General features: G+C 46.2%; 1 protein-coding gene across 1 annotated transcript in view; it reads left to right on the top strand.

The window, feature by feature from the left end:
- The window catches only part of kcnt1b (potassium sodium-activated channel subfamily T member 1b), a 264397-nt gene that overhangs the window by 222599 nt on the left and 15167 nt on the right, over window positions 1-26631 (top strand). Inside the window, exons 24-28 of the mRNA XM_070863605.1 lie at window positions 3885-3986; window positions 6823-6906; window positions 16449-16577; window positions 18775-19072; window positions 21486-21548. Of these exons, the coding sequence (XP_070719706.1) occupies window positions 3885-3986; window positions 6823-6906; window positions 16449-16577; window positions 18775-19072; window positions 21486-21548 (676 nt within the window). The remainder of the gene's footprint in view (window positions 1-3884; window positions 3987-6822; window positions 6907-16448; window positions 16578-18774; window positions 19073-21485; window positions 21549-26631) is intronic.

The raw sequence follows: 26631 nt of genomic DNA, 5'->3' as shown, positions 1-26631 counted from the left end.
ACAAGAAATTAGGGATGCATGCAATAAAGGTACAGCAGTTATCATGGGTGACTTTAATCTACATATTGATTGGGCTAACCAAACTGGTAGCAATGTGGTGGAGGAGGATTTCCTGGAGTGTATTAGGGATGGTTTTCTAGACAATATGTCGAGGAACCAACCAGGGAGCTGGCCATCCTAGACTGGGTGATGTGTAATGAGAAAGGACTAATTAGCAATCTTGTTGTGCAAGACCCCTTGGGGAAGAGTGACCATAACACGGTAGAATTCTTTATTTGGATGGAGAGTGACACAGTTAATTCAGAAACTAGGGTCCTGAACTTAAGGAAAGGTAACTTCGATGGTTTGCAGCGTGAATTGGCTAGAATAGACTGGCAAATGATACTTAAAGATACAGTGGATAGGCAATAGCAAACATTTAAAGATCACATGGATGAACTTCAGCAATTGTACATCCCTGTCTGGAGTAAAAATAAAACGGGGAAGGTGGCTCAACTGTGGCTAACAAGGGAAATTAAGGATAGTGTTAAATCCAAGGAAGAGGCATAGAAATTGGCCAGAAAAAGCAGCAAACCTGAGGACTGGGAGAAATTTAGAATTCAGCAGAGGAGGACAAAGGGCTTAATTAAGAGGGGGAAAATAGAGTACGAGAAGAAGCTTGCTGGGAACATAAAAACTGACTGCAAAAGCTTCTATAGATATGTGAAGAGAAAAAGATTAGTGAGGACAAACGTAGGTCCCTTGCAGTCGGATTCAGGTGAATTTATAATGGGGAACAAAGAAATGGCAGACCAATTGAACAAGTATTTTGGTTCTGTCTTCACGAAGGAAGACACAAATCAAGATATCCTTCAGTTCCTCCTTCTCACTAGACCCTCGGTCCCCTACTTCCGAAGTACTAGGGGACCGAGTAGGAGGAACTGAAGGATATCCTTATTAGGCGGGAAATTGTGTTCGGGAAATTGATGGGATTGAAGGCCGATAAATCCCCGGGGCCTGATAGTCTGTATCACAGAGTACTTTAGGAAGTGGCCCTAGAAATAGTGGATGCATTGGTAATCATTTTCCAACAGTCTATCGACTCGGGATCAGTTCCTATGGACTAGAGGGTAGCTAATGTAACACCACTTTTTAAAAAGGGAGGGAGAGAGAAAGTGGGTAATTATAGACCAGTTAGCCTGACATCAGTAGTGGGGAAAATGTTGGAATCAATTATTAAGGATGAAATAGCGCATTTGGAAAGCAGTGACAGGATCGGTCCAAGTCAGCATGGATTTATGAAGGGGAAATCATGCTTGACAAATCTTCTGGAATTTTTTGAGGATGTAACTAGTAGAGTGGACAAGGGAGAACCAGTGGATGTATTTGGACTTTCAAAAGGCTTTTGACAAGGTCCCACACAAGAGATTGGTGTGCAAAATCAAAGCACATGGTATTGGGGGTAATATACTGACGTGGATAGAGAACTGGTTGGCAGACAGTCGGGATAAACGGGTCCTTTTCAGAATGGCAGGCAGTGACTAGTGGGGTGCCACAGGGCTCAGTGCTGGGACCCCAGCTCTTTACAATATACATCAATGATTTGGATGAAGGAATTGAGTGTAATATCTCTAAGTTTGCAGATGACACTAAACTGGGTGGCGGTGTGAGCTGTGAGGGGGACGCTAAGAGGCTGCAGAGTGATTTAGACAGGTTAGGTGAGTGGGCAAATGCATGACAGATGCAGTATAATGTGGATAAATGTGAGGTTATCCACTTTGGGGGCAAAAATGCGAAGACAGAATATTATCTGAATGGTGGCAGATTAGGAAAAGGGGAGGTGCAACGAGATCTGGGTGTTATGGTTCATCAGTCATTGAAAGTTGGCATACAGGTACAGCAGGCGGTAAGGAAGGCAAATGGTATGTTGGCCTTCATAGCTAGGGGATTTGAGTATAGGGGCAGGGAGGTCTTACTGCAGTTGTACAGGGCCTTGGTGAGGCCTCACCTGGAATATTGTGTTCAGTTTTGGTCTCCTAATCTGAGGAAGGACGTTCTTGCTATTGAGGGAGTGCAGCGAAAGTTCACCAGACTGATTCCCGGGATGACTGGACTGACATATGAGGAGAGACTGGATCAACTGGGCTTTTATACATTGGAGTTTAGAAGAATGAGAGGGGATCTCATAGAAACATACAAGATTCTGACGGGACGGGACAGGCTAGATGCGGGTAGATTGTTCCCGATATTGGGGAAGACCTGAACCAGGGGACAGGATAAGGGGTAGGCCATGTAGGACTGAGATGAGGAGAAACTTCTTCACTCAGAGAGTTTTTAACCTGTGGAATTCCCTGCCGCAGAGAGTTGTTGATGCCAGTTCGTTAGATATATTCAAGAGGGAGTTAGATAAGGCCTTTAGGGCTAAAGGGATCAAGTGGTATAGAGACAAAGCAGGAAAGAGGTACTGAGGTGAATGGTCAGCCATGATCATATTGAATGGTGGTGCAGGCTCGAAGGGCCAAATGGCCTGCTCCTGCACCTAATTTCTATGTTTCTATGAAGCCTCCGACCGCTATTTCTGGCCCATTGACAGACCACAGGCAGTGGAAGGAGCGTGCAGCAAACCAGTCCCACCCACCCTTTCCTTCAACCAATCTCTGTCCCACCTGCGACAGAGACTATAATTCCCGTATTGGACTGTTCAGTCACCTGAGAACTCATTTTTAGAGTGGAAGCAAGTCTTCCTCGATTTTGAGTGACAGCCTGGGATGATGAATACCGCATTGTTCAATTTCATCCCAAACACGAAGTCAAGATTAATTCAGTCAAATAGCAAAGGGCCTGCTCGCTTCCCAATTGGCCGTGGGAGGGCAGGGTGCCTAGGGGGATGGAGCAGTGGTGGGAGTGTGGGACGGGGGTGGGGCTGTGCGAGGTCAGGTGATGAATCCTGCAGGAATGCCTCCAACCAGAGTTCGTGACCCTACACACTGCCCATAATTTTGCATTAATTGGTTTCAATGGGCCGACTGTCATGGGCGGTGTCCTAGTGGCTTCCCGATGGACGAGTCTGCCTGCAGGTAGCAACTCTTCGTGAAAAAGGCTCTTCTGGTGTATAGTAACCCCTTGGAATTACTTTCGAGCATTTATCACTGCACTTACATGCTCTTTGATGAAACCGCCGGTTCTGCCTCCATAAAATCGGCTGTCTCCGCCCCTTGCCTCAGCTCATCTGCTGCTGAAGCCCTCTTCCGTGCCTTTGTTACCTCCAGACTTGACTACTCCAACGCACTCCTGGCTGGACTCCCACATTCTACCCTACGTAAACTTGAGGTCATCCAAAACTTGGCTGCCCCATGTCCTAACTCGCACCGTCCCGCTCACCCATCACCCCTGTGCTCGCTGACCTACATTGGCTCCCTGTTAAGCAACGCCTCGATTTCAAAATTCTCATCCATGTTTTCAAATCCCTCCATGGCCTCGCCCCTCCCTATCTCTGTAATCTCCTCCAGCCTCACAACCCTCCCCCTCCACCGGAGATATCTGCGCTCCTCAAAATCTGCCCTCTTGAGCATCCCTGATTATAATCGCTCAATCATCGGTGGACGTGCCTTCTGTTGCCTGGGCCCTAAGTTCTGGATCTCCTTCCGTAAACCTCTCCGCCTCTCTTTCCTCCTTCAAGACGTTTCTTACAACCTCCCTCTTTGAGCAAGCTTTTGGTCGTCTACCGTAATTTCCTCTTCTCGGGTTCGGGGTCAAATTTGTCTTCTAACATCCCTGTGAAGAAGCATCTTGGGACGCTTACTACATTAAAGGCGTTCTATAAATATAAGTTGTTGTTGTTACTTGAATTGCCTTCAATACTTACCAACATTTACATTTCATTTTTTCCACTTGTCACCTGACAGAAAGAACGAGAGAAAGGCTCGAACTTGGCATTCATGTTCCGCCTCCCATTCGCTGCTGGAAGGGTATTCAGTATCAGTATGTTGGACACACTACTCTATCAGGTCTGTACCCCAGGGCATGCTCCCTCAAAATCATTATCTTTGCATTTATAGCCTATTACATGCCGATATGTGCGATCAAAAATGAACAAGCACCCCTGCACACGAGCTGTAGCAAGGGTTCACTGCTGTACAGAAATTGAATATTGATGAGGGTCGGAATGGGAGAGTGGTAACATCGTGATTTCTCCCAGGTTTCACATATGGAATGACGAGAGAAGCTGGGATGGTTCTCTTTAGAGCAGAGAAGGTGAAGGGGACATTTAATAGAGTTGTTAACAGTCCTCGTCAGTCCAACATCCCCAGCATTGAAGCACTGACCACGCTTGATCAGCTCCGCTGGGCGGGCCACATTGTCCACATGCCAGACACAAGACTCCCAAAGCAAGCGCTCTACTCGGAACTCCTTCATGGCAAACGAGCCAAAGGTGGGCAGAGGAATCATTACAAGGACACCCTCAAAGCCTCCCCGATAAAGTGCAACATCCCCACTGACACCTGGGAGTCCCTGCCCTAAATGGAGGAAGTGCATCCGGGAGGGCACTGAGCACCTCGAGTCTCATCGCCGAGAGCATACAGAAACCAAGCGCAGGCAGCGGAAGGAGCGTGCGGCAAACCAATCCCACCCTCCCTTTCCCACAACGACTATCTGTCCCACCTGTGGCAGGGACTATGGTTCTCGTATTGGACTTTTCAGCCACCAAAGGACTCATTTTTAGAGTGGAAGCAAGTCTTCCTCGATTCCAAGAGACTGCCTATGATGATGATGATAACAGCTATGAACGGTTTTGATAGGATACTGGCAGGAAAGTCCGTAACCAGGTGACTCAGGTATTAAGATAAGAAACATGAGCAGGAGTAGGCCATTTGGCCCCTCCGAGCCTGCTCCGCCATTCAATAAGATCATGGCTGATCTGATCATGGACTCAGCTCCACTTCCCCGCCCGCTCCCCATAACCCTTTAATTGCCAAAAGAACCAAGGGATAGATGAGGTGAACTTTTTTTTGCTCAGCGAGTTGTTATGATCTAGAATGCACTGCCTGAAGGGCTGGTGGAAGCAAATTCAAGAACTTTCAAAAGGGAATTGGAAAAGGAAACATTTGCTGGGCTATGGGGAAAGATCAGGAAGAGTGGGACTAATTGGATAGCCCTTTCAAAGAGCTGGCACAGGCACGATGGGCCGAATGGCCTGTATCCTTGCTGCAAGATTCTAAATGAGTTCCTGATCTCGGACACTTCTTTGGTAGGGTAGCATTGACAGAGAATGGAGGTTGTTAAAGTTGATTGGGATCACATTGGGTGGGCAGTGCCAAAGCAATTGTGGTGAACCTGTGGAATTCTGTACCACAGGAAGTTGTTGAGGCCAATTCACTAAATATATTCAAAAAGGAGTTAGATGTAGTCCTTACTACTAGGGGGATCAAGGGGTATGGCGAGAAAGCAGGAATGGGGTACTGAAGTTGCATGTTCAGCCATGAACTCATTGAATGGCGGTGCAGGCTCGAAGGGCCGAATGGCCTACTCCTGCACCTATTTTCTATGTTTCTATCCACCTACCCGCCCAACGGCACTAGCAAGAGGCCTGAATCAATTTCATGGTCGGCCCTCGTGAGTTCATGCGAGCTGCCAGAGCCCGATGAGTACTGACGCGCAACTGGCTGATCGGGGTGGAGGGTCGGGGGGGGAGTGTGGAGAGGGGGGTGCGCGGGGGGAGGGGGGGAAGAGAAGACAGAGGCATGGGGGGGAGGGGGGGGTGGAGAGAAGACAAGGGAGGTGGAGGAAATCTGGCGGCTCCTGTTTCTATCCATTTTACAATTGTCATTAAAAGAGTGAGGAGCCATTTCTTGCCGCAGTGGGTTTCTGGAGCATAGGATGCTTTGCCACAGGGATTGGGGGAGGCTGAGATCATTGCATCCTTTAAAGGAAAATTGGATAAATGCTTGATGCAGAGCAAGATATAGGGTGATGGGGAGAGCGCGGGCAGTGAATTGCTGTAGGAAAGAGCTAGTACAGACTCGACAGGCTGTGAATGGTCTCCTTCCATGATGTAAACCTCTGTGGTGCTAATTAGTACTGTGTTGCAGGAACAACTCACCATTGTGATATTTTTACTTGATGCACCAGCTGTCTTGGTCTCTTTTCTGAATGAGGCTTTGTAGGGAGCTTATGTTGTAGAACCATGTGTGCTGGGAATTCAGCACCGTCCAAATTAATTGATTCAGCTAGCAGAGAGAGAGGGAGAGAAGACTCTCACCTTACTACACCACCCAGCCCCTGCCTTTAAATCCTCCATGGTCTCGCCCCACCTTATCTCTGCAACCTCGCCCAGCTCTACAACCCTTCACGATCTCTGCGCTCCTCCAATTCTGGCCTCTTGCGCATCCCCAATTTTAATCGCTCTGCCATTGGCAGCCGTGCCTTCAGCTGCTTGGGGCCCCAAGCTCTGGAATTCCCTCCCTGAACTCTCTGCCTCTCCCTCTTCCTCTAAGACTCTCCTTTAAAAAGTATCTCTTTGACCAAGCTTTAGCTCACCTGTCTTAATATCTCCTTATGTGGCTCGGGGTCACATTTTGTTTGATTATACTCCTATGAAGCACCTTGGGGGGCATTTTATGATGTTAAAGGCGCTATATAAATGCAAGTTGGTGCTGTTGTTTAATGTTTCAATATTATTTACTGTATAGAGATATTTTCCTTCCCTTCTGTTTTAAGTCCTAATCTTGCATGTTTCGACCTGATGCAAGTGTTGCCTCACTGAAGGTACAGAAGTTAATGCCATTTAAGCTGGTGAAACTACAAAATGTACTAATGCTGCAAACTTTCTATTTTCCTTGCTAGTCCTTTGTTAAAGATTACATGATCCCAATCGCACGGTTGTTACTGGGACTTGATACTACCCCAGGCTCTGGTTACCTTTGTGCTGTAAGTATTTGAAACACGCACATTTTTGACATTCAAAAAAAGTTTGGACCTGATTAATGTATATTGTTTAAGGCATCATGGAGCCGGAGTAAAACTGAAGTCAACAGGATTCAGGGGCAAACTCTCCACTGGCTAGAGTCATACCTGGTACAAAGGCAGATGGTTGTGGTGGTTGGAGGTCAATCATCACAGCCCTAGTACATCGCTGCAGGAGTTCCTCAGGGCAGTGTTCTAAGCCCAACCATCTTCAGCTGCTTCATCAATGACCTTCCCTCTATAATGTCAGAAGTGGGGATGTTTGCTGATGATTGCACAGTGTTTAGTACCATTCAGAACTCCTCAGATAATGGAGCAGTCCATGCTTGAATGCAGCAAGACCTGGACAACATTCAGGTTTGGTGGCAAGTAACATTCTTGCCACACAAGTGCCATGCAATGACTATATCCAATAAGTAAGAGTCTAACCACCGCCCCTTGACATTCAACAGCACTGCCATCGCCAAATCCCCCACCATCAACATCCTGGGGGTCACCATTGACCATACTGTGGCAACAAGGGCAGGTGAGAGGCTGGGTATTCTGCAGTGAGTGTCTCACCTCCTGACTCCCCAAAGCTTTTCCACCATCTACAAAGCACAAGTCAGGAGTGTGATGGAATACTCTCCACTTGCCTGGATGCGTGTAGCTCCAACGACACTCAAGAAGCTCGACACCATCCAGGAGAGAGCAACCTGCTTGATCGGCACCTCATCCACCACCTTAAACATTCATTCCCTCCACCACCGGTGTACCGTGGCTGCAGTGTGTACCATCTACACGATGCACAGCAGCAACTCACCATCGCTTCTTTGGCAGCATTTCCCAAACCCGCAACCTCTACTGCCTAGAAGGACACGGGCAACAGGCGTATGGGAACACCACCACCTCCACGTTCCCCTCCAAGTCACACGCCATCCTGATTTGGACGTATATCGGCCGTTCCTTCATCGTCACTGGGTCAGAATCCTGGAACTCCCTCCCTAACAGCACTGTGGGAGCACCTTCACCACACGGACTGCAGCGGTTCAAGAAGGCGGCTCACCACCACCTTCTCAAGGGAAATTAGAGATGGGCAATAAATGCCGGCCTTGCCAGCAAAGCCCACATCCCATGAACAAATAATATTATTTTTTAAATTGTAAATTTGAAGTGCACAGGAAGTAATATATAACTTTAGTCATTTCTAAAGTGTTATTGTTTGCAAGCTGGGTAACATTATTCCTGTAATTGCCTTTTGAAATATTGTTCCATTTCTCTCTCTATCTCCATCTATCCATCCATCCTTCCAGCGATACGTTTTGCTGAAACCTGTAGCATTTCAGTGGTGCTACTATTTTACTCATTTACATAACATGGAAGATTTTTAGAATCAGGAAAAGGCCGAGAAAGCCAACAAGCCTGTGCCTTTTTTGATTGAGTTCAATCCCACCAAGCCACCATCTCAGTGCAGCCCCCGATCTTTTCTGTCCCCAGCAGCATTAATTGGGGCCAAATTTGGTGGATGGCCCAATTCTCAGCAGTCTCGCGGTGGTCAGTCAATCTTCACCTCCCGGTACCGCTGGGGCAGAGTGCTGGCAACATTGGTCCCGGTGGTCCTAAGCGGTGCATCAGCGGAGTGCGACGGACGGTCTGCTCCGGCAGTGCAGGGTAAGTTGTCTAGGACTCGGGACTCTTCGGTCTGTACTCGTGTGCTCTTCCATCGACCTCCTTCCCCGCTCTCCCCACCCCCCCGCCCCCCCCCCCCCCGCCCCGAGAAGAGAGCAGTCCAGAGGCCAGAGACTGCCGACGTCGGATCGCAAGTAAGTGTCTCCAGTGAAGTTTAGATTTTTAATTGTTTGGACAGTGTTTTTGATTTATTTTTATACATATTGTTATTTATTTATTTATTTTAGCATTTTTCTGAGGGCGGTGGGGGGGGGCGTAATAGATCTCTGAGGGGGGAGGATTCGTTCGCAGAGTGGGGGGCAGAGAAATAGATCGCTGGGGGGAGGACTAGATCATGCTGGCGGTGAGAGGAGAGGGGAAGAGAAATAGATCGCTGGGGGGGCGGGGAGGAATAGATAACTTGGTGGGGGGGGTGGGTTGCGGGGAGGGAGGAACATTGTAGCTTACATACCGCCAACATACCATCGGCATAAAACCGCCTTTTTTCAGACGGTGTGCCGCCTGGCGGTATGTCGCTGATAAACTTCCCGCCGGGCAGTGTGTGGGCAGTATGTAGGTATTTTTTGATCAATTTCGCGATTTTGGTGGTGTGTCCACCAATTTCAGCCCCATTGTCTTTTGAACCCCGTTTTTTACTGCCCATTTCAATAGCCCTCGCTGGTAATACAATTCATACAAAAAAAACAGTCAATTCCCCCTCCTTGCTCCGAGCGGTTTAATTTTCAGTGTGTGTCCACTGGTATTGGAACCCTTTGCCACGATAAACAATTTTTCCTTTTAATCTTAATAAATACAATATGTAAACATTTTAAAAATCCTGTGACAGAGTGTGTAATTCCCATATTGGACTATACAGTCACCTGAGAACTCACTAGAGTGGAAGCAAGTATTCCTCAATTTCGAGGGACTGCCTATGATGATGATGTTCTAGCACGCAACTCAATCACTAGCAATCAAATCTCCAGAGGATAAATATATATGAGTTGAGTGCTAGAGCATCATCGTCATCATAGGCATATATATATATATATATATATATATATAAAATTAAAGCACTGTCACTCAAAATAAATTTATTGTGTGTGAAAAATATACAAATTCTTGCTCTATAATGAAACCCTTATTACTTAACAATCCATGCCTTCCAAGCTTCTACACTGTGCCATAGAAAGAATATTTCAGATGGGAGCTTCCTACACACATTGACACACTGATGTTGCAAACAGCAATGGTGTCATTGCAAACAGCAATAAGCTGAGAATGTCTGGCTCCATGACTGGCTTTGTTATGCGTGGGTTGGAAGCCATGAGGATACTGACATGACTGAGACCTTGTAAATAGCAGAAGGTGAATGGAAATAAACTATGCCTGTGAGGTAATGCTTGAAAAATCCAAAAGGCAATTAACAGAACAAAGCAAAGCCTGAGTGCAATATTTTAGGGAAAGAATTGTGTATTTTTTGTGTCTAGAACCTTCAATATCTTACATTCATATATACGGTATCATTAAAAATAATTAGATTTCAACATAAGAATTAGGAGCAGGAGTCAGCCATTCGGCCCCTCGAGCCTGCTCCGCCATTCAATGAGATCACGGCTGATCTTCTACCTCAACTCTCCTTTCTTGCAGAATCCCCATATCCCTTGATTCCCTTCATATCCAAAAATCTATCAATCTCTGTCTTGAATCATCATCATCATAGTCTGTCCCTCAAAATCGAGGAAGACTTGCTTCCACTCCAAAAGTGAATTCGCAGGTGACTGTACAGTCCAATATGGGAAATACAGTCCCTAGAGCAGGTGTGGGACAGACAGTGGTTGAAGGAAAGGTTGGGTGGGGAGTCTGGTTTGCCGCACGCTCCTTCTGCTGCCTGCACTTGTTTTCTGCATGCTCTCGGCGACGAGACTCGAGGTGCTCAGAGCCCTCCCAGATGCTCTTCTTCCACTTAGGGACTCCCAGGCATCATCCCCGACACCTGTCTTGAATATACTCAAAGGCAGAGCCCCAACAGCCCTGTGGGGTAGAGAATTCCAAAGATTCACCATCTTCTTAAGAGCTACACCCAATTTACAAGTATTGACTCAGCTCCTCTATCCCCTGTGATTAGCACCCATTCAAGCCAAACACTTACAGCCGACTGCCACTGGCAGGCAACTTCTGTTAACTACAATTTTAAAGTTCTTGGTTTAAATCAAAATGTTAAACTAAAGTTCACTTTTTACAACTTCTACTGACCCAATACTTACCAGAAATTCCCACGCTTTCTAAATTCCGAAATAAACCACTCTGTTTAAGTCCACCCCTTTTAAGACCACTCTGCGCTCTGAAAAACTGTTTACTTTTATACTCTTAAGAGCTGCAGCCAATTTATATGTGTTGACTCAGCTTCCCTATCCCCTGTGACTAAGAGTTGATTACAGATTTAATGAAGTATCTGTGTACAATATTACAAGTGTATAAATCACACTTTTCCAAGAATTTTTAGAAACTGGAAACAAGCCCGTTCCTTTTGGAAATATTGACCCCACTTACTCACCATATCAATCAATCCCTTGGGGCCAATTTTCATCAGGGCCTCCGCCCGCCCAAGTGCCGCCCAAAGTGCCGCCCAAGTGCCGCCCAAAGTGCCGCCGATGGCCGCCGAGGTACCGGATGGTACTTTGGGCGGGATATTCATCGCCGAGGTCCCTCGAAGGTCGGCAGGCGGCAAATGGACAACGTATGCCGCCAATCTGGGCGGCAGCGGACGGGAGGACTCATTCTCGGCGGCAGAGGCGCTTGATTTCAGAGAAGTTTTCCTTGTATCGCTTCTATCGTATTGCAATTTGGCCGGTTTTCACGGAGGGCCGAAGACCTGAAAAAAAAAAATCAACAGTAAAAAATAAAAAAAACTATTGGAAGACCTTCAGGGGACCCCATGCAGGTAAGTCGCTGTTGAAAATGTTCTCACTTACCTTTTTTTCAGGTTCTTCCGACTTATCGTCGGGGACAGACCAGCCTCCTCGCAGAGGTCCACCCCCGTTCTGCCGCCGAGTCCTGCCGACTCCCGCCTGCAGGAATCTGGGAGCTCGCCAGGCGGGAAGTCACTTGCACCACTCGGCCGTCCGCTACGGTTCCCGGCGGCTCTCCCGTCCCGCCCGCTCCAGGCCGCCCCGAAAGTGGCACTGGGCGGATCTTCAGGAGGAATGATGTCGGCAGTGGGCGGTGAGGTAATGAATTTCGGCCCCCTTGCTTGTCTCTCCAGTTGCCTCTTGGACCCATTTAACCAATCCACTACAATGGTCATTGTCATGTATTCAACCAGCATTGTAACCCACGTATAAACTGACCTAAATTGTACACCGTGAGAACACTGACCACTAGGTGGGAGACACTCCTAACCTGGACCTTCAGGTATAAAAGGGGAAACTCCACCCACCTTCATCACTTGAGTGCTGAGGAATAAAGGACAGGTCATAGACTGACCTCTCAAGCATGGGCCTCGTGTGCATTTATACTGTGTAGTAAGGACGTATCAATGGCGACAAGAAACTGGGATTTAAACCACGCGAGTATGGCCACTAGCAGAACAGACGAGAGGTACTGTGTTAAGGAATGATTGGGACAGAGATTCAACATTGTTAAAGCAGCACACAGTTCTCCAGGCAGACAAGGGCAGTCAGGCATGCCCCAACATGTAGTCGAACCCAGAGGGGGAGTTCGACAGAGACAATGGCAAGCTGAACAGCGATTCACGCCATTGCAAGGGACAATGCGGCCAGTAATGGGGCCATCAACACCTGTTAATTGTGCATTCAAGGACAATAACAGGGGCAGTCAGGGACGATCGACTGGCAAGGGACCTTTTGTTACAAACCGCAACTCATGCTGGAGGCGTGGAAGCATACATTCAGCCGGAGTTTGCAGAGATGAGCAAAATACCTGCAGAAATTGCAGAAATGGACACTGGGGGAAATCGCTGGAAGCTGAAGTTCAGCGAGTTCATGTGGAGCACGTATACAGTTCATACACTAGGACGCCACCGATAATGATGAAAGTGCTCCTCAATGGCATCCCAGTATCAATGGAGTTAGACACGGGTGCCAGCCAGTCCCTGATGGGTATCAAACAGTTCAAAAAGTTGTGGGCATCCAAGGCCAGGAGGCCAAAATTATCGCCGATTGACGCACAGCTACGGACTTACACAAAGCAGATCATTCCGGTGCTAGGCAGCACCACGGTAGTCGTGACCCACAAAGATTCGGAGAACAGGTTGCCACTCTGGATTGTCCCAGGGGACGGTCCCGCACTACTGGGGAGGAGTTGGCTTGCTGTCATGAACTGGAAATGGGGCGATGTCAATGCAATTTCCTCTGTGGAGCGAGTATCATGCTCACAGGTCCTGGACAAATTTGACTCATTATTTCAACCCGGCATTGGCACTTTCATGGGGGCCAAGGTAGTGATTCACATAAACCCGGACGCCAGACCAGTACACCACAAGGCCAGAGCGGTGCCGTACGTGATGCGGGAAAAGATAGAAGGCGAATTGAGGGAAGGCATCATCTCGCCAGTCGAATTCAGTGACTGGGCAAGCCCGATTGTGCCGGTGCTCAAGGCGGATGGGTCGGTCAGGATATGTGGCGATTACAAGGCCACCATCAATCGGGTGTCACTCCAAGACCAGTACCCGCTACCGAGAGCGGAGAACCTCTTTGCGACGCTATCCGGTGGCAAACTTTTTTCAAAATTGGACCTGACCTCAGCTTACATGACCCAGGAGCTGGCGAGTGAGTCGAAGAAGCTGACCACCATCACGACACACAAGGGGTTGTGTGAGTACAACAGATGTCCGTTCGGGATTCGCTCGGCCGCCACGATCTTCCAACGAAATATGGAAAGCCTCCTCAAGTCGATTCCAAGGACGGTGGTTTTTCAGGATGACATCCTCATTACGGGTTACGATACTGAAGAACACCTCCACAACCTGGAGGAGGTGCTACGCAGACTGGACCGGGTAGGTCTGTGACTGAAAAAGGCGAAGTGCGTCTTCCTAGCTCCAGAGATAGAATTTCTGGGGATGAGGGTAGCAGCAGACGGGATCAGCCCTACTGCATCCAAGACGGAAGCGATCCAGAGAGCACCCAGACCCCGTAACACGACGGAGCTGCATTCATTCCTGGGGCTCCTGAACTATTTTGGTAACTTTCTTCCCAAATTGAGCACGCTGCTAGAGCCGCTACACGTGCTCCTACGCAAAGGTCGCAAATGGGTCTGGGGGGACAGCCAGGAAAGGGCTTTTAATAGAGCACGCAATTTGTTATGTTCCAACAATCTGTTAACATTATATGATCCATGTAAGAAACTTGTGTTAACGTGCGATGCGTCGTCCTATGGTGTTGGGTGTGTGTTGCAGCATGTCAGTGCCAAGTGTCAGTTACAGCCGGTAGCTTATGCCTCCAGGAGTCTGTCCCAGGTAGAAAGGGGCTACGGGATGGTAGAAAAGGAGGCGCTCGCATGTGTATATGCGGTAAAGAAAATGCACCAGTACCTGTTTGGCAGGAAATTTGAGCTGGAGACAGATCACAAACCCCTAACGTCCCTTTTGGCCGACAACAAGGCCATAAATGCAAACGCATCGGCCCGCATACAGAGGTGGGCACTCACGTTAGCTGCCTATGACTACACAATTCGGCACAGACCGGGCACCGAAAACTGCGCCGATGCACTCAGCAGGCTCCCACTAGCCACCACTGAGGGGGCTACCGAGCATGGTGCTGAGATGGTCATGGCTGTTGAAGCTTTCGGAAGCGATGGCTCACCCATGACAGCCCGTCAGATTAAAGTCTGGACAAATAGAGACCCGCTATTGTCTCTAGTCAAGAAATGTGTCCTGAATAGGGACTGGGCAGCCACGTACAGGGCATGCCCTGAGAAATTTAAACCATTTCACAGGCGCAAGGATGAACTCTCGATTCAGGCCGATTGCCTACTGTGGGGTAATCGCGTAGTCATGCCCCAGATGGGCAGAGAGGTGTTCATCAGAGAACTCCACAATGGGCACCCGGGCATTGTCACGATGAAGGCAATTGCCAGGTCACACGTTTGGTGGCCAGGGATAGACGCAGATCTGGAACTTTGTGTTCGCAGATGCAACACGTGTGCCCAGCTGGGCCATGCGCCCAGGGAAGCCCCCCCTTTGCCCCTGGCCATGGCCCGCCAAGCCTTGGTCACACGTCCTTGTGGACTACGCAGGTCCTTTCGTGGGGAAAATGTTTTTGGTTGTAGTAGACGCCTACTCCAAATGGATCGAGTGTGACATTTTAAATTCAAGCACATCCTCTGCCATGATAGAAAGTCTACGGGCAATGTTCGCCGCCCACGGTCTACCGGACATCTTGGTCAGCGACAATGGCCCATGCTTCACAAGCACTGAATTCCAGGACTTCATGGCAGGCAATGGAATTAACCATGTTAGAACGGCACCGTTCAAGACGGCCTCAAACGGCCAGGCAGAACGAGCAGTGCAGATAATCAAACAGGGGATGCTCAGATTCCAAGGGGGTTCCCTAAAAACCCGCTTATCACGCCTCCTGTTGGCCTATAGATCCCGACCACACTCGCTCACAGGGGTTCCACCCGCAGAGCTACTAATGAAAAGGATGCTCAAAACCCGATTATCCCTTATACACCCCACCATGAAAGAAATTGTCGAGATCAGGTGCCAGTCACAATATCACTGCCATGACAGGAATGCGAGGGCGTGATGTATTGATGTAAATGATCCTGTTTTTGTCCTCAACTACGCTGCAGGGCCCAAATGGCTCGCAGGCACTGTGGTTGCCAAAGAGGGAAATAGGATTCTGGTCGTTAAACTTACCAATGGACAAATCTGCCGCAAACATGTGGATTAAACAAAAAGGAGGTTCAGCAACCCCATAGAAGAAGCAGAGGAAGAACACGATATAGAGTTCACTCCACCACAGGTGACCGAACACCGGAACCAAAGGGAGGAGAGCCCAGTCACTGTGGGCAGTCCGGACAGGCCTGAGGCACTGCAAACAGCAGACACTCAGGCCAGCGCCCAACAACCGGAGCCCCAACTCAGGCGCTTTACAAGGGAGCGTAAACCACCAGAGAGACTCGACCTGTGATCCCAATAAGACTTTGCGGGGGGGAGGTGATGTCATGTATTCAACCAGCATTGTAACCCATGTATAAACTGACCTAAGTTGTACACCGTGAGAACACTGACCACTAGGTGGGAGACACTCCTAACCTGGACCTTCAGGTATAAAAGGGGAAGCTCCACCCACCTTCATCACTTGAGTGCTAAGGAATAAAGGACAGGTCACAGACTGACCTCTCAAGCATGGGCCTCGTGTGCATTTATACTGTGTAGTAAGGACGTATCAGTCATCCTTATTCAATTATTCCAGTTAAAAAACGTATCCTAACTTTTCATCTTATCCCTAACTTCTCCATTTACAACGTGTCCTCTCTGGTATTTGAACTCTTAGCCACAAATGAGACATTTTGTCTGGATCAACTGTTGCCAGTTTCCTTCAGATTATTGCAAAATTCAATTAGAACTCTTCAGAGCTTTCCCAAAGAAAGCCCAGCCCAACTTCCTGCTAACCTGGGGATGTAATGCACACTCCAATACAATCTTGTCTTTCCAACCGGCTGCCAGGCCTAATGGTCACACGTGCAACTATTACTTTCGAATCTTATCAACTAATGAGACCACTAGATTTCAATAGCCTAGCCACAATGAGCTGCGGTCAATGTTGTTTTCTATCATTTACAGATATGCTCCACCACCCAACCTGTTACATCGTTTGGCTTTGTTTTTTCAGATGAAAATCACGGAGGAAGACTTGTGGATCCGAACCTATGGCAGACTCTTCCAGAAGCTGTGCTCATCGAGTGCTGAGATTCCAATTGGGCTTTACAGGACAGAATCGCACATGTTTTCCACATCCGAGGTGGGATGCTGCTTTACTTTCTCATTTTTGCTCTTAAGAACATAAGAATTAGGATCAGGAGTAGGCCATTTGGCCGCTCGAGCCTGCTCCGCCATTCGATTAGATCATGGCTCGTCATCGATCTCAACACCACTTTCCCGCGCTATCCCCATATCCCTTGATTCCTTTCTATCGATCTCTGTGTTGAATATACTCAATGACTGAGCCTCCACAGCCCTCTAGATTAGAGAATTCCAAAGATTCACCATTCCCTGAGTGAAGAAATTTCTCCTCATCTCAGTCCTAAATGGCCGACCCCTTATTCTGAGACTGTGACCCCTGGTTCTAGACCCCCCCCCCCCAGCCAGGATAAACACCCTCCCTGCATCTACCCTGTCAAACCTTGTAAGAATTTTGTATGTTTCAATGAGATCACCTCTCATTCTTCTTCCCTACATGGTGTCCTGGCCAATTTTTGACCCCTCCAAAAAACATCATTAAAGCAGATTATCTGGTCACTACCGCATTGCTCTTTGTGGGAGCTTGCTGTCAGCAAATTGGCTGCTGTGTTTCCTACAATATATCAGTGACTACACTTCCAAAAGTACTTCTTTGGCTGTAAAGTGCTTTGGGATGTCCTGAGGCCATGAAAGGTGCTATATAAATGCAAGTATTTCTTTATTTTCTATTTAACACACCATGCTAAGCTGAGATGATGGGCTTTAAGCTTAGCCCAGACTTGTTCGAATGGTACTCAATAACTGGCCAATAAAAGGCAGTATGGGAGGACATAGTGTGACCAGTGTTCCAATTCTTCCTGTCCACATGTGCAGAGATGCTGGCCAGTGATTGGCAGTTTTGACTGTTTACACTGCTGGGACAGGAAACACTGCATGGGCAACTTCAGGCACAGATCTACATCTTACCACTCAATGCCATAGCGTTGACATATAAATTTTTATGTTGCCTGATTATGGGAGAGGAAATGATAGAGTTGAGCAACTTTGAATTTTTTATGCTTGATTAATAATAAAACCATAAGAATATAAGAAATAGGAGCAGGAGTCGGCCATTTGGCCCCTCGAACCTGCTCCACCATTCAATAAGATCATGGCTGATATTCTACCTCAACTCCACTTTCCTGCACTGTCCCCATATCCCTTGATTCCCTTAATATCCAAAAATCTATCAATCTCTGTCTTGAATATTTTCGACTGAGCTTACACAGCCCTCTGGGGTAGAGAATTCCAAAGATTCACCACTCTCAGTGAGAACTTTCTCCTCAGTCCTAAATGGCCAACCCCTTATTCTGAGACTGTGACCCCTGTTTCTAGACTCCCCAACCAGGGGAAACATTCTCCCTGCATCTACCCTGTCAAGCCTTGTAAACATTTTTTATGTTTCAATGAGATCATCTCTCTTTCATCTTAAATATAGGCATGGTCTACTCAATCTCTCCTTGTAGGACAATCTCCCATTCCAGGAATCAGTTTGGTGAACCTTCATTGCACTCGCTATTGTGGAAGACTTGGAGAAGGTTCAGGTGACTGAACTTTCTCAATGAATGTTTCCAAATATTTATTGTGCTTTTTTGCAATAGAAAGACTTACATTTATATAGTGCTTTTCACAACCACCGGACTTCTCAAAGTGCTTTACAGCCAATTAAGTACTTTTGAAGTGTAGTCACTGTTGTAATGTGGGAAACACAGCAGCCAATTTGCGCACAGCAAGCTCCCACAAACAGCAATGTGATAATGACCAGATAATCTGGTTCAGTTGCGTTGATTGAAGGATAAATATTGGCCAGGACTCCGGGGATAACTCCCATGCTCTTCTTCGAAATAGTGCCATGGGATCTTTTACGTCCACTTGAGAGAGCAGACGGGGCCTTGGTTTAACGTCTCATCTGAAAGACAGCACCTCCGATAGAGCAGCACTCCCTCAGCACTGCACTGGAGTCTCAGCCTAGATTTATGTGCTCAAGTTCCTGGAGTGGGACTTGAACCCACAACCTTCTGACTCAGAGGCGAGTGTGCTACCCACTGAGCCACAGCTGACGCAGGAACAGTAGGACAAATGTTTTTTTTTCATTTGTAATATACAGTTTATAACGTTTTTTCACAGTTAACTTGGTTATCCGAGATTTGTGCAATGATATGGCAGATTATGTGGTTACCTGTTTATTTATTTTTTAAATCCCCCCGCCTTTCTCACAGTCTCAGATCTCAATCAACGTTGAGGACTGTGAAGACCCTAAAGACGTGAAGGACCCTTGGGGGGGAAAGAGCCATCGGAACTCAACCTCAAGCGACCAATCGGAGCACCCGCTGCTGAGGCGCAAGAGCCTGCAGTGGGCCCGGAGGTTGAGCAGGAAGGGAAACAAGCAGCCCAACAAAACAGAGGAAAAGATCAACCAGCAGAGGCAGAACCTGTATAAACGGTCAGAAAGGCAGGAGTTGTCGGAACTAGTGAAAAACCGGATGAAGCACTTGGGTTTGCCCACGACAGGATACGGTGGGTGATGTCTTCCCGTTATAAACAGTGAAAACAATTCAAGGCTTTTGACGTGAAAAATATTTCAAAATGATATCAATTTAGCGTAAATGTACAATTCAAAGTGTATAATCTCGCCTGGTGAAATACATTTAAGTCAATTATAAAGTACAACAGGAAAGGAACAGCGGTGATTAATCGAAGAAAACATTTTGTAGAACGTGTAGATTTTAGGACAGATATTGCTAACTTTATATGCCATTTTGTGAACTGTAAATTAGATTATTGTTTTTAATTCTAATGCATTTGAATCTGATTTCTAAAAAAAAAATCATTCATACAGGATGGAGATGTTCTGCTTATGATGAGGAACCACGGTAGAAGAATGTTTTTGTTTAACCACATGTTTGGCAGTAGTTGAAGTGTAATAGTTTATATCTTCTCATTCTGTTCTATCCGGAGCTGCTGTGGAAAATGTTGCCCTGTTAGAAATCTTTATGCTACAAAAAATTCAAAGCTATTTGGATTTAGTCTTTAATATAGACAGTCTAAGTGAGTGGGCAAGAACATGGCAAGTGGAATATAACGTGGAGAAATGTGAAGTTATCCACTTTGGTAGGAAAAATAGAAAAGCAGAGTATTTTTAAAATGATGAGAGATTGGGAAATGCTGGTGTTCAGAGGGACCTGGGTGTCCTTGTACACAAATCACTGAAAGTTAACATGCAGGTACAGCAAGCAATTAGGAAAGCAAATGGCACGTTGGCCTTTATTACAAGAGGATTTGAGTATAAGAGTAAATACGTCTTACTGCAACTATATAGGGCCCTGGTGAGACCGCACCTGCACTATTGTGTGCAGTTTTGGTCTCCTTACCTAAGGAAGGATAAACTTGCCATTGAGGGAGTGCAACGAAGGTTTACCAGACTGATTCCTGGGATGGAGGATTGTCCTATGAAGAAAGATTGAGTAGACTAGGCCTATATTCTCTAGAGTTTAGAAGAATGAGAGGTGACCTCATTGAAACATACAAAATGTTTCCAGGGTAGACACAGGGAGGATGTTTCCTCTGGCTGGGGAGTCTAGAACCAGGGGTCACAGTCTCAGAATAAGGGGTTGGCCATTTAGGACTGAGATGAGGAGAAATTTCTTCACTCAGAGGGTTGTGAATCTTTGGAATTCTCTACCCCAGAGGGCTGTGGAGCCTCAGTGGGTGAGTGCATTCAAGACAGAGATCGATAGATTTTTGGATAATAAGGGAATCGAGGGATTTTGGGGATAGGAAAGTGGAGTTGAGGTCGAAGATCAGCCAGAATCTCACTGAATAGTGGAGCAGGCTCGAGGGGCCAAATGGCCTACTCCTGCTCCTAATTCTTATGATCCTGTGTTCTCTTGGGTGGAAGCTAACAACATCAGGTTGCTGTTTCAAGATAAATGCAGATTCATGACCACCGGACTTCTCAAAAACACTTTACAGCCAATGAAGTACTTTTGGAGTGTAGCCACTGTTGTAATATGGGAAACACAGCAGCCACTTTTGCGCACAGCAAGCTCCCACAAACAGCAATGTGATGATGAATAGATAATCTGTTTTTGTTATGTTGATTGAGGGATAAATATTGGCCAGGGATAACTCCCCTGCTCTTCTTCAAAATATTGCCATGGGATCTTTTACATCCATCTGAGAGAGCAGACGGGGCCTCGGTTTAACATCTCATTCGAAAGTGCAGCACTCCCTCAGCACTGCACTGGAGTGTCAGCCTGGATTTTTGTGTTCAAGTCCTTGGAGTGGGACTTGAAACCCCAATCTTCTGACTCCGAGACAAGAGGGCTATCCACTGAGCCACAGCTGAGTTTTGGAAGAGTGGATACAGAGAGAGTATTTCCACTTGTGGGGAAGAGCAAAACTAGAGGCCATCAATATAAGATAGTCACCAAGAAATCCAATAAGGGATTCAGAACAAACTACTTTACCTAGAGAGTGGTGAGAATGTGGAACCCGCGACCACAGGGAGTGGTTGAAGTGAATAGTATAGATGCATTTGAGGGGAGGTTAGATAAGCAAGCATATGAGGGAGAAGGGAAATAGAGGGTTATGCTGATAGATTTAGATGAGGAAAGATGGGAGGAGGCTCGAGTGGAGCATAAACGGTGGCATGGACTGTTTGGGTCAAATGGCCTGTTTCTGTGCCATATATCCTATGTAAGAATCCTCACTATTGTAAACTCATTGGGACCAACAGAATAGTCTTATCGAAGTAAGTGAGGATGGTAAGTTTGAATTGTACAAAAATATTTTCCACAGCAGTCTGTTCCTCCTCTGCTTCTCTCTCTCTCTCTCAGCTTACCCTTTCTACAGCATATAAGCTATGCCTGAGCTTGAACACTATTACAATCTCGTTCTTTCTTTCCGTATCTGTGTGTGTGTTCTGTAGAGGATGTAGCAAATTTAACGGCCAGTGATGTGATGAATCGTGTAAACCTTGGATATTTGCAAGGTAAAGTCTCTCCCTGGTAACACAGTGACCCTCCACAGACACTGTATAATGTCGGAGATGCCAACTTTAAAAGCAGTTTACCATGTTGCCGCGCCCACTGTATATTTCACGATGTGCCAGAGAATGTGAGTACCCAAGGAATTCTCAGACACTTGATATAGTCTCGCCTCCCATGATTAAACTAAGTGATTGCTTCGTCCCAGAAAAGTCACATCTTACTTATTCTGGTAGCATTTTCTGCGCTGTTTTAGCATTTCTACAGCAGGAGTTGTGCAGTCTGCACCCTCAAAGGTACGAATGTATTCTGAGCCTTTTTTGATACCCACAGTCTAGGACTGAAAATCACAATCCTACTGTTTTGAACAGAAACAGCGTAACGAGAGCAGAGATTACAGCTCCTTGATGCGTATAAAATGCGTACAATACTTCAGGACAGGTCTTCGATCTATCGCTGCAAAGGCTGTAGGTATAAGGGTAGATTTTCAACATGTTGCCTGGCGGTGGGAGGTGTGTGGGTTATACTGGTGTCGCCAATTGTCTGCCCATTATACAAACTACATGATTCTCATTGCCATTAATTTCTGGCGGGTGACAGAGGTGCAGTGCCTGGCAAGTTGAAAATCTATCCCATAATGTCTTGGAAGAGTAAAATAATATACATTTTGTTCTGCCAGAAATCTTTCCTGCTACATTGAACATATATGCACACCTATGCAAGCACACCTGCATACTCACAATTGTACATAAACACATCCATGTATATACACCTATGTACCCCCACCTCGAAGCCACACACCATCCTGACCTGAAAGTATTTTGGCCGTTCCTACATCGTCATTGGACCAAAATCCTGGAACTCCCTCCCTAGCAGCTTTGTGGCAGAACCTCCACCACGTGGTGGCGGGGGTCTGGAACTCACTGCCTGAAAGGTTGGTAGAGGCAAAAAAAAGTACTTGGAAATGCACTTGCTGTGCTATAACCCACAGGGCTACGGACCAAGAGCTGAAAAGCGGGATTAGGCTGGATAGCTCTTTTTTGGCCAGCACTGACATGATGGGCCGAACGGCCTCCTTCAGTGTGGTAAATTTCGATGATTCTATTCTATGACTGCAGCGGATCGAGAAGGCGGCTCACCACCACCTTCTCAAGGGCAATTAGGGATGGGCAATGAATGCCGGCCTTGCCAGCGACGCCCACATCCCGTGAGTGAATAAATAAATAAAAACACATGCAGAAACACAACACAATTAATGTTGTGCGTTATTTTGATCAGGTAGAAATATGATTTGTGAATGTAGAAGGCAGTGTTAATTCAGCTTCTCTAATTTAATTATGCATCTTAATAAGGGCTTTCCCGCCTCTCCTTCTCCCCGACTCACCCCAAAAGACAATTTGTAGGTTATCTGTTATAAAAGTTGGCATCTCTTTCATACAGTGTGCTTTATTTGTTGCTTGATGAGCCCAAATAAGGTTTCATGGAAGTTTCACCCTGCTACAATGTCCAGCATACTAATCGCATTGCTGTTTACATCTGCCTACCACTCATCCAAAGCTTTACCAGTGGCCAGCCAAAAATTATAAGCTGCATGCAAGATACTTTACGGCAATCAAAAAAAAAAAGGATTGAATTTGACTCCCATTTTGTTTCTCGAGAGGAAGACAAGTCTTCATTATTTGCTGGTAGGAGTGTCTTTTGAGCGGGTGGCTTTCTCCCTGACAATTTTGCTTCCCCCGCCCAGCACAGCACAGCCATAAGATGTTCCATGTCAGAATTGGCTAAATTAAGGCAGCTGTTGAACCTTGGGCTTTCAGGATCTGCGATGCTTAGAGCTAAACCTTGTGCTATGTTTATCAGCAGAGTTATTGGTATATCCCAGAAAAGTAATTTTAGAAGAATGTGATCCAATGGATGGAAGGATTTGAACCCATTGCCTCAGACGCTAAAGCTAATAATCCAGGCCGTTAGGGCAATTCAGATGCCAGACAAATAAGGTGAAAGAGACAATCAACACCCAGACATCTGAAACAATACTCTTGCAAAAGGAAAATACTGCACATGCTGGAAATCTGAAATTAAAAACAGAAAATGCTGGTATTACTCTGCAGGTCAGGCAGCACCTGTGGAGAGAGAAACAGAGTTAGCTTTTCAGATCGATGACTAAAGTGCCTAATCGAAAGATGAGCTGCTGTTCCTTGAGCTTATGTTGAGCTTCGTTAGAACAGTGTAGGAGGCCGAGGACGGAGAGGTCAGTTAAATCACTAACTTTTTACAGTTATAACGAAGGGTCATCGGCCTGAAACTTTGACTCGGGTTTCTCTTTCCACAGATGCTGCCCGACCTGCTGAGTATTTCCAGCATTTTCTATTTTTATTGAAGAAATACTCTGGCTATTGAGTTTGGACGCATTATCTGGATTCCTTTTTAATAATCAAACGATTTGTTTGGTAAAATCTAATAGTTGGCACTTTTGGCCAGAATGTGCAGTGTCCACTTTGTCTCCCTGGTTCTGTTTCTTCTTGTTTCCTGCCCTGATGTTTTTCTCATATTTGACTTGTTTAATATTTTCATTCCTTCCCTTGTTCTTTCATTGTGTCTCCTACCTTCTACCTATCAAAAGCATGCTCATTGTGCTTTTGATGTTTTACTTTTAAAAGCAGGTACGTTACATGCTGGCCAGCAATGGCCACTGTGAGGGTTTACCCGTGATAAAGATAGATAAATCTTTGTAATCATTTGCTTATTGAAAGGAATAGAGTACACGAGTATAAGAGAATTGAGTATAAGAATAAAGATGTCTTACTGCAATTATATAGGGCCCTAATGAGACCGCACCTGAAGTATTGTGTACAGTTTTGGAAGGATATACTTGCCATTAAGGGAGTGCAATGAAGGCTCACCAGACTAATTCCTGGGATGGGGTCTTGTCCTATGAGGAGAGATTGAGTAGACGAGGCCTATATTCTCGTGGTCTCATTGAAACGTACAAAATTCTTACAGGGCTTGACAGGGTAGATGCTGGGAGGATGTTTCCCCCTGGCTGGGGAGTATAGAACCATGGGTCACAGTCTCAGAGTTCGGCCATTTAGGACTGAGAAACTTCTTCACTCAGAGGGTGGTGAATCTTTGGAATTCTTTATACCAAAGGGCTGCGAAGGCTCTGTCTTTGAGTATATTCAAGACAGGGATCGCTAGATTTTTGTATATTAAGGGAATCAAGGGATGTGGGGATGATGCAGGCAAGTGGAATTGAGGTAGAAGATCAGCCATGATCTCATTGAATGGCTCGAGCGGCCGAATGGCCTACTCCTGCTCCTAATTCTTATGTTATAATGTTAGGTTATGAATCCAGACAGTGAATATGGCTTGTCCAAACTCAATAACCAGACTATTTCTTCAGATGTCTGGTTGTCGATTATTTTTCTCTCTCCTTATTTCTCTGGTATCTGAATTGCCCTGCAGCAAAAAGAGGCAAATATTTATGCACAGCATCATTGTTAAAGCATACAGGGCCATGCATGATCCTGACCTGTACCACAGAAATACTTCCCTTGGGTTAAAACAAAATAACATTGGCTTAACAATAAACTGTTAACGATGCACCCCAGTGGTTGTTGTGAGTGTTGACACTGAAAGGTGCCTGTCACCTGAATCTGCCAGTCACATTCAGAATAAATCAGTTCTGAACCACACTTCTAGGAACACATATGATCTAGAATGCACTGCCTGAAAGTCGAAGTAATACTTTCAAAAGGGAATTCAGTAAATATTTGAAAAGGAAAGATTTGCAGAGCTACGATGAAAGAGCAGGGGAGTGGGACTAATTGGATGGCCTCCTTCCCTGCTGTACGATTCTATGATAAGTAAAGAGCTGCTTCTCGTGCAGGCACGTTAGACCAGTGCTCATTAAGTCTCTACCCAAGGCTACTCCCCTCCTCTTGCTGAAAGTTGGCTACATGACTTTTTAACGAACTAAAATAACAAGATGAAAGAGAGTCGCTAATTATCGGAGCAGAACAGTCTACATGGTTTCCAAATAAATCCACGTGTAGTGACATCAGGGTAAAAATTAATGCTATTTAATGATCGCTTGTATCAGACACCGCTCTATCCTATTTTAATGGAGGCATTAGTCCATTGATTTTAACCTCTGTTAAAATGGAAGAGAGAGGGACTTTATACAGGTGCATTAGGCAGTCAGAGAAAAATAGTAATTTTTTTTTAGCATACTGGCGCAAAACTGATCACATCTGTTCACATCTGAATCGAAGTGCCCCCGTTCCTGAGAATTGGGGATTTCCTCTGTCCAAAGAGCTCTGCATTGTGGTAAACATGTCACTTCACCATCCCAGCGAGCGCCTATAAGAGGCAGCCAAATGTTGCATTGGGAACCAGAGTGCTGCATTGGGAACCAGAGTGCTGCATTGGGAACCAGAGTGCTGCATTGGGAACCAGAGTGCTGCATTGGGAACCAGAGTGCTGCATTGGGAACCAGAGTGCTGCATTGGGAACCAGAGTGCTGCATTGGGAACCAGAGTGCTGCATTGGGAACCAGAGTGCTGCATTGGGAACCAGAGTGCTGCATTGGGAACCAGAGTGCTGCATTGGGAACCAGAGTGCTGCATTGGGAACCAGAGTGCTGCATTGGGAACCAGAGTGCTCCATTGGGAACCAGAGTGCTCCATTGGCCGAAGGAGCAATCAGCCAAAACCAATTGCATTTGGAGCTGATTGTCAATCTAGGCCCAACTCGATAAAGTAGATAAACAATTCAGCACCTTGACCTAAATGGCCTTCAACAAGGTTTATTATAGGTACTTAAACCTGTCTGGTGACTCTATATGGTTATTCTTAGAGTTTCAACAACAACAACAACTGGTATTTATATAGCACCTTTAATCTTCAAACTTTTATCTCTTAATACTCGTGTGAATTGCCTTGGGACGTTTCATTACATTAAAGGCTCTATATAAATACAAGTTGTTGTTAATGTAGTAAAATGTCCCAAGGCACTTCACGGAAGTATTATGAGACAAAAAATTTGACACCGAGCCACATCAGGAGAAACTAGGGCAGGTGACTAAAA

The sequence above is a fragment of the Pristiophorus japonicus genome, chromosome 20, assembly GCF_044704955.1.
Source record: "Pristiophorus japonicus isolate sPriJap1 chromosome 20, sPriJap1.hap1, whole genome shotgun sequence".
In the NCBI taxonomy this organism is placed as follows: Eukaryota; Metazoa; Chordata; class Chondrichthyes; family Pristiophoridae; genus Pristiophorus; species Pristiophorus japonicus.
The sequence above is the reverse complement of the archived record's forward strand: the minus strand, read 5'-3'. Positions and strand labels throughout refer to the sequence as shown.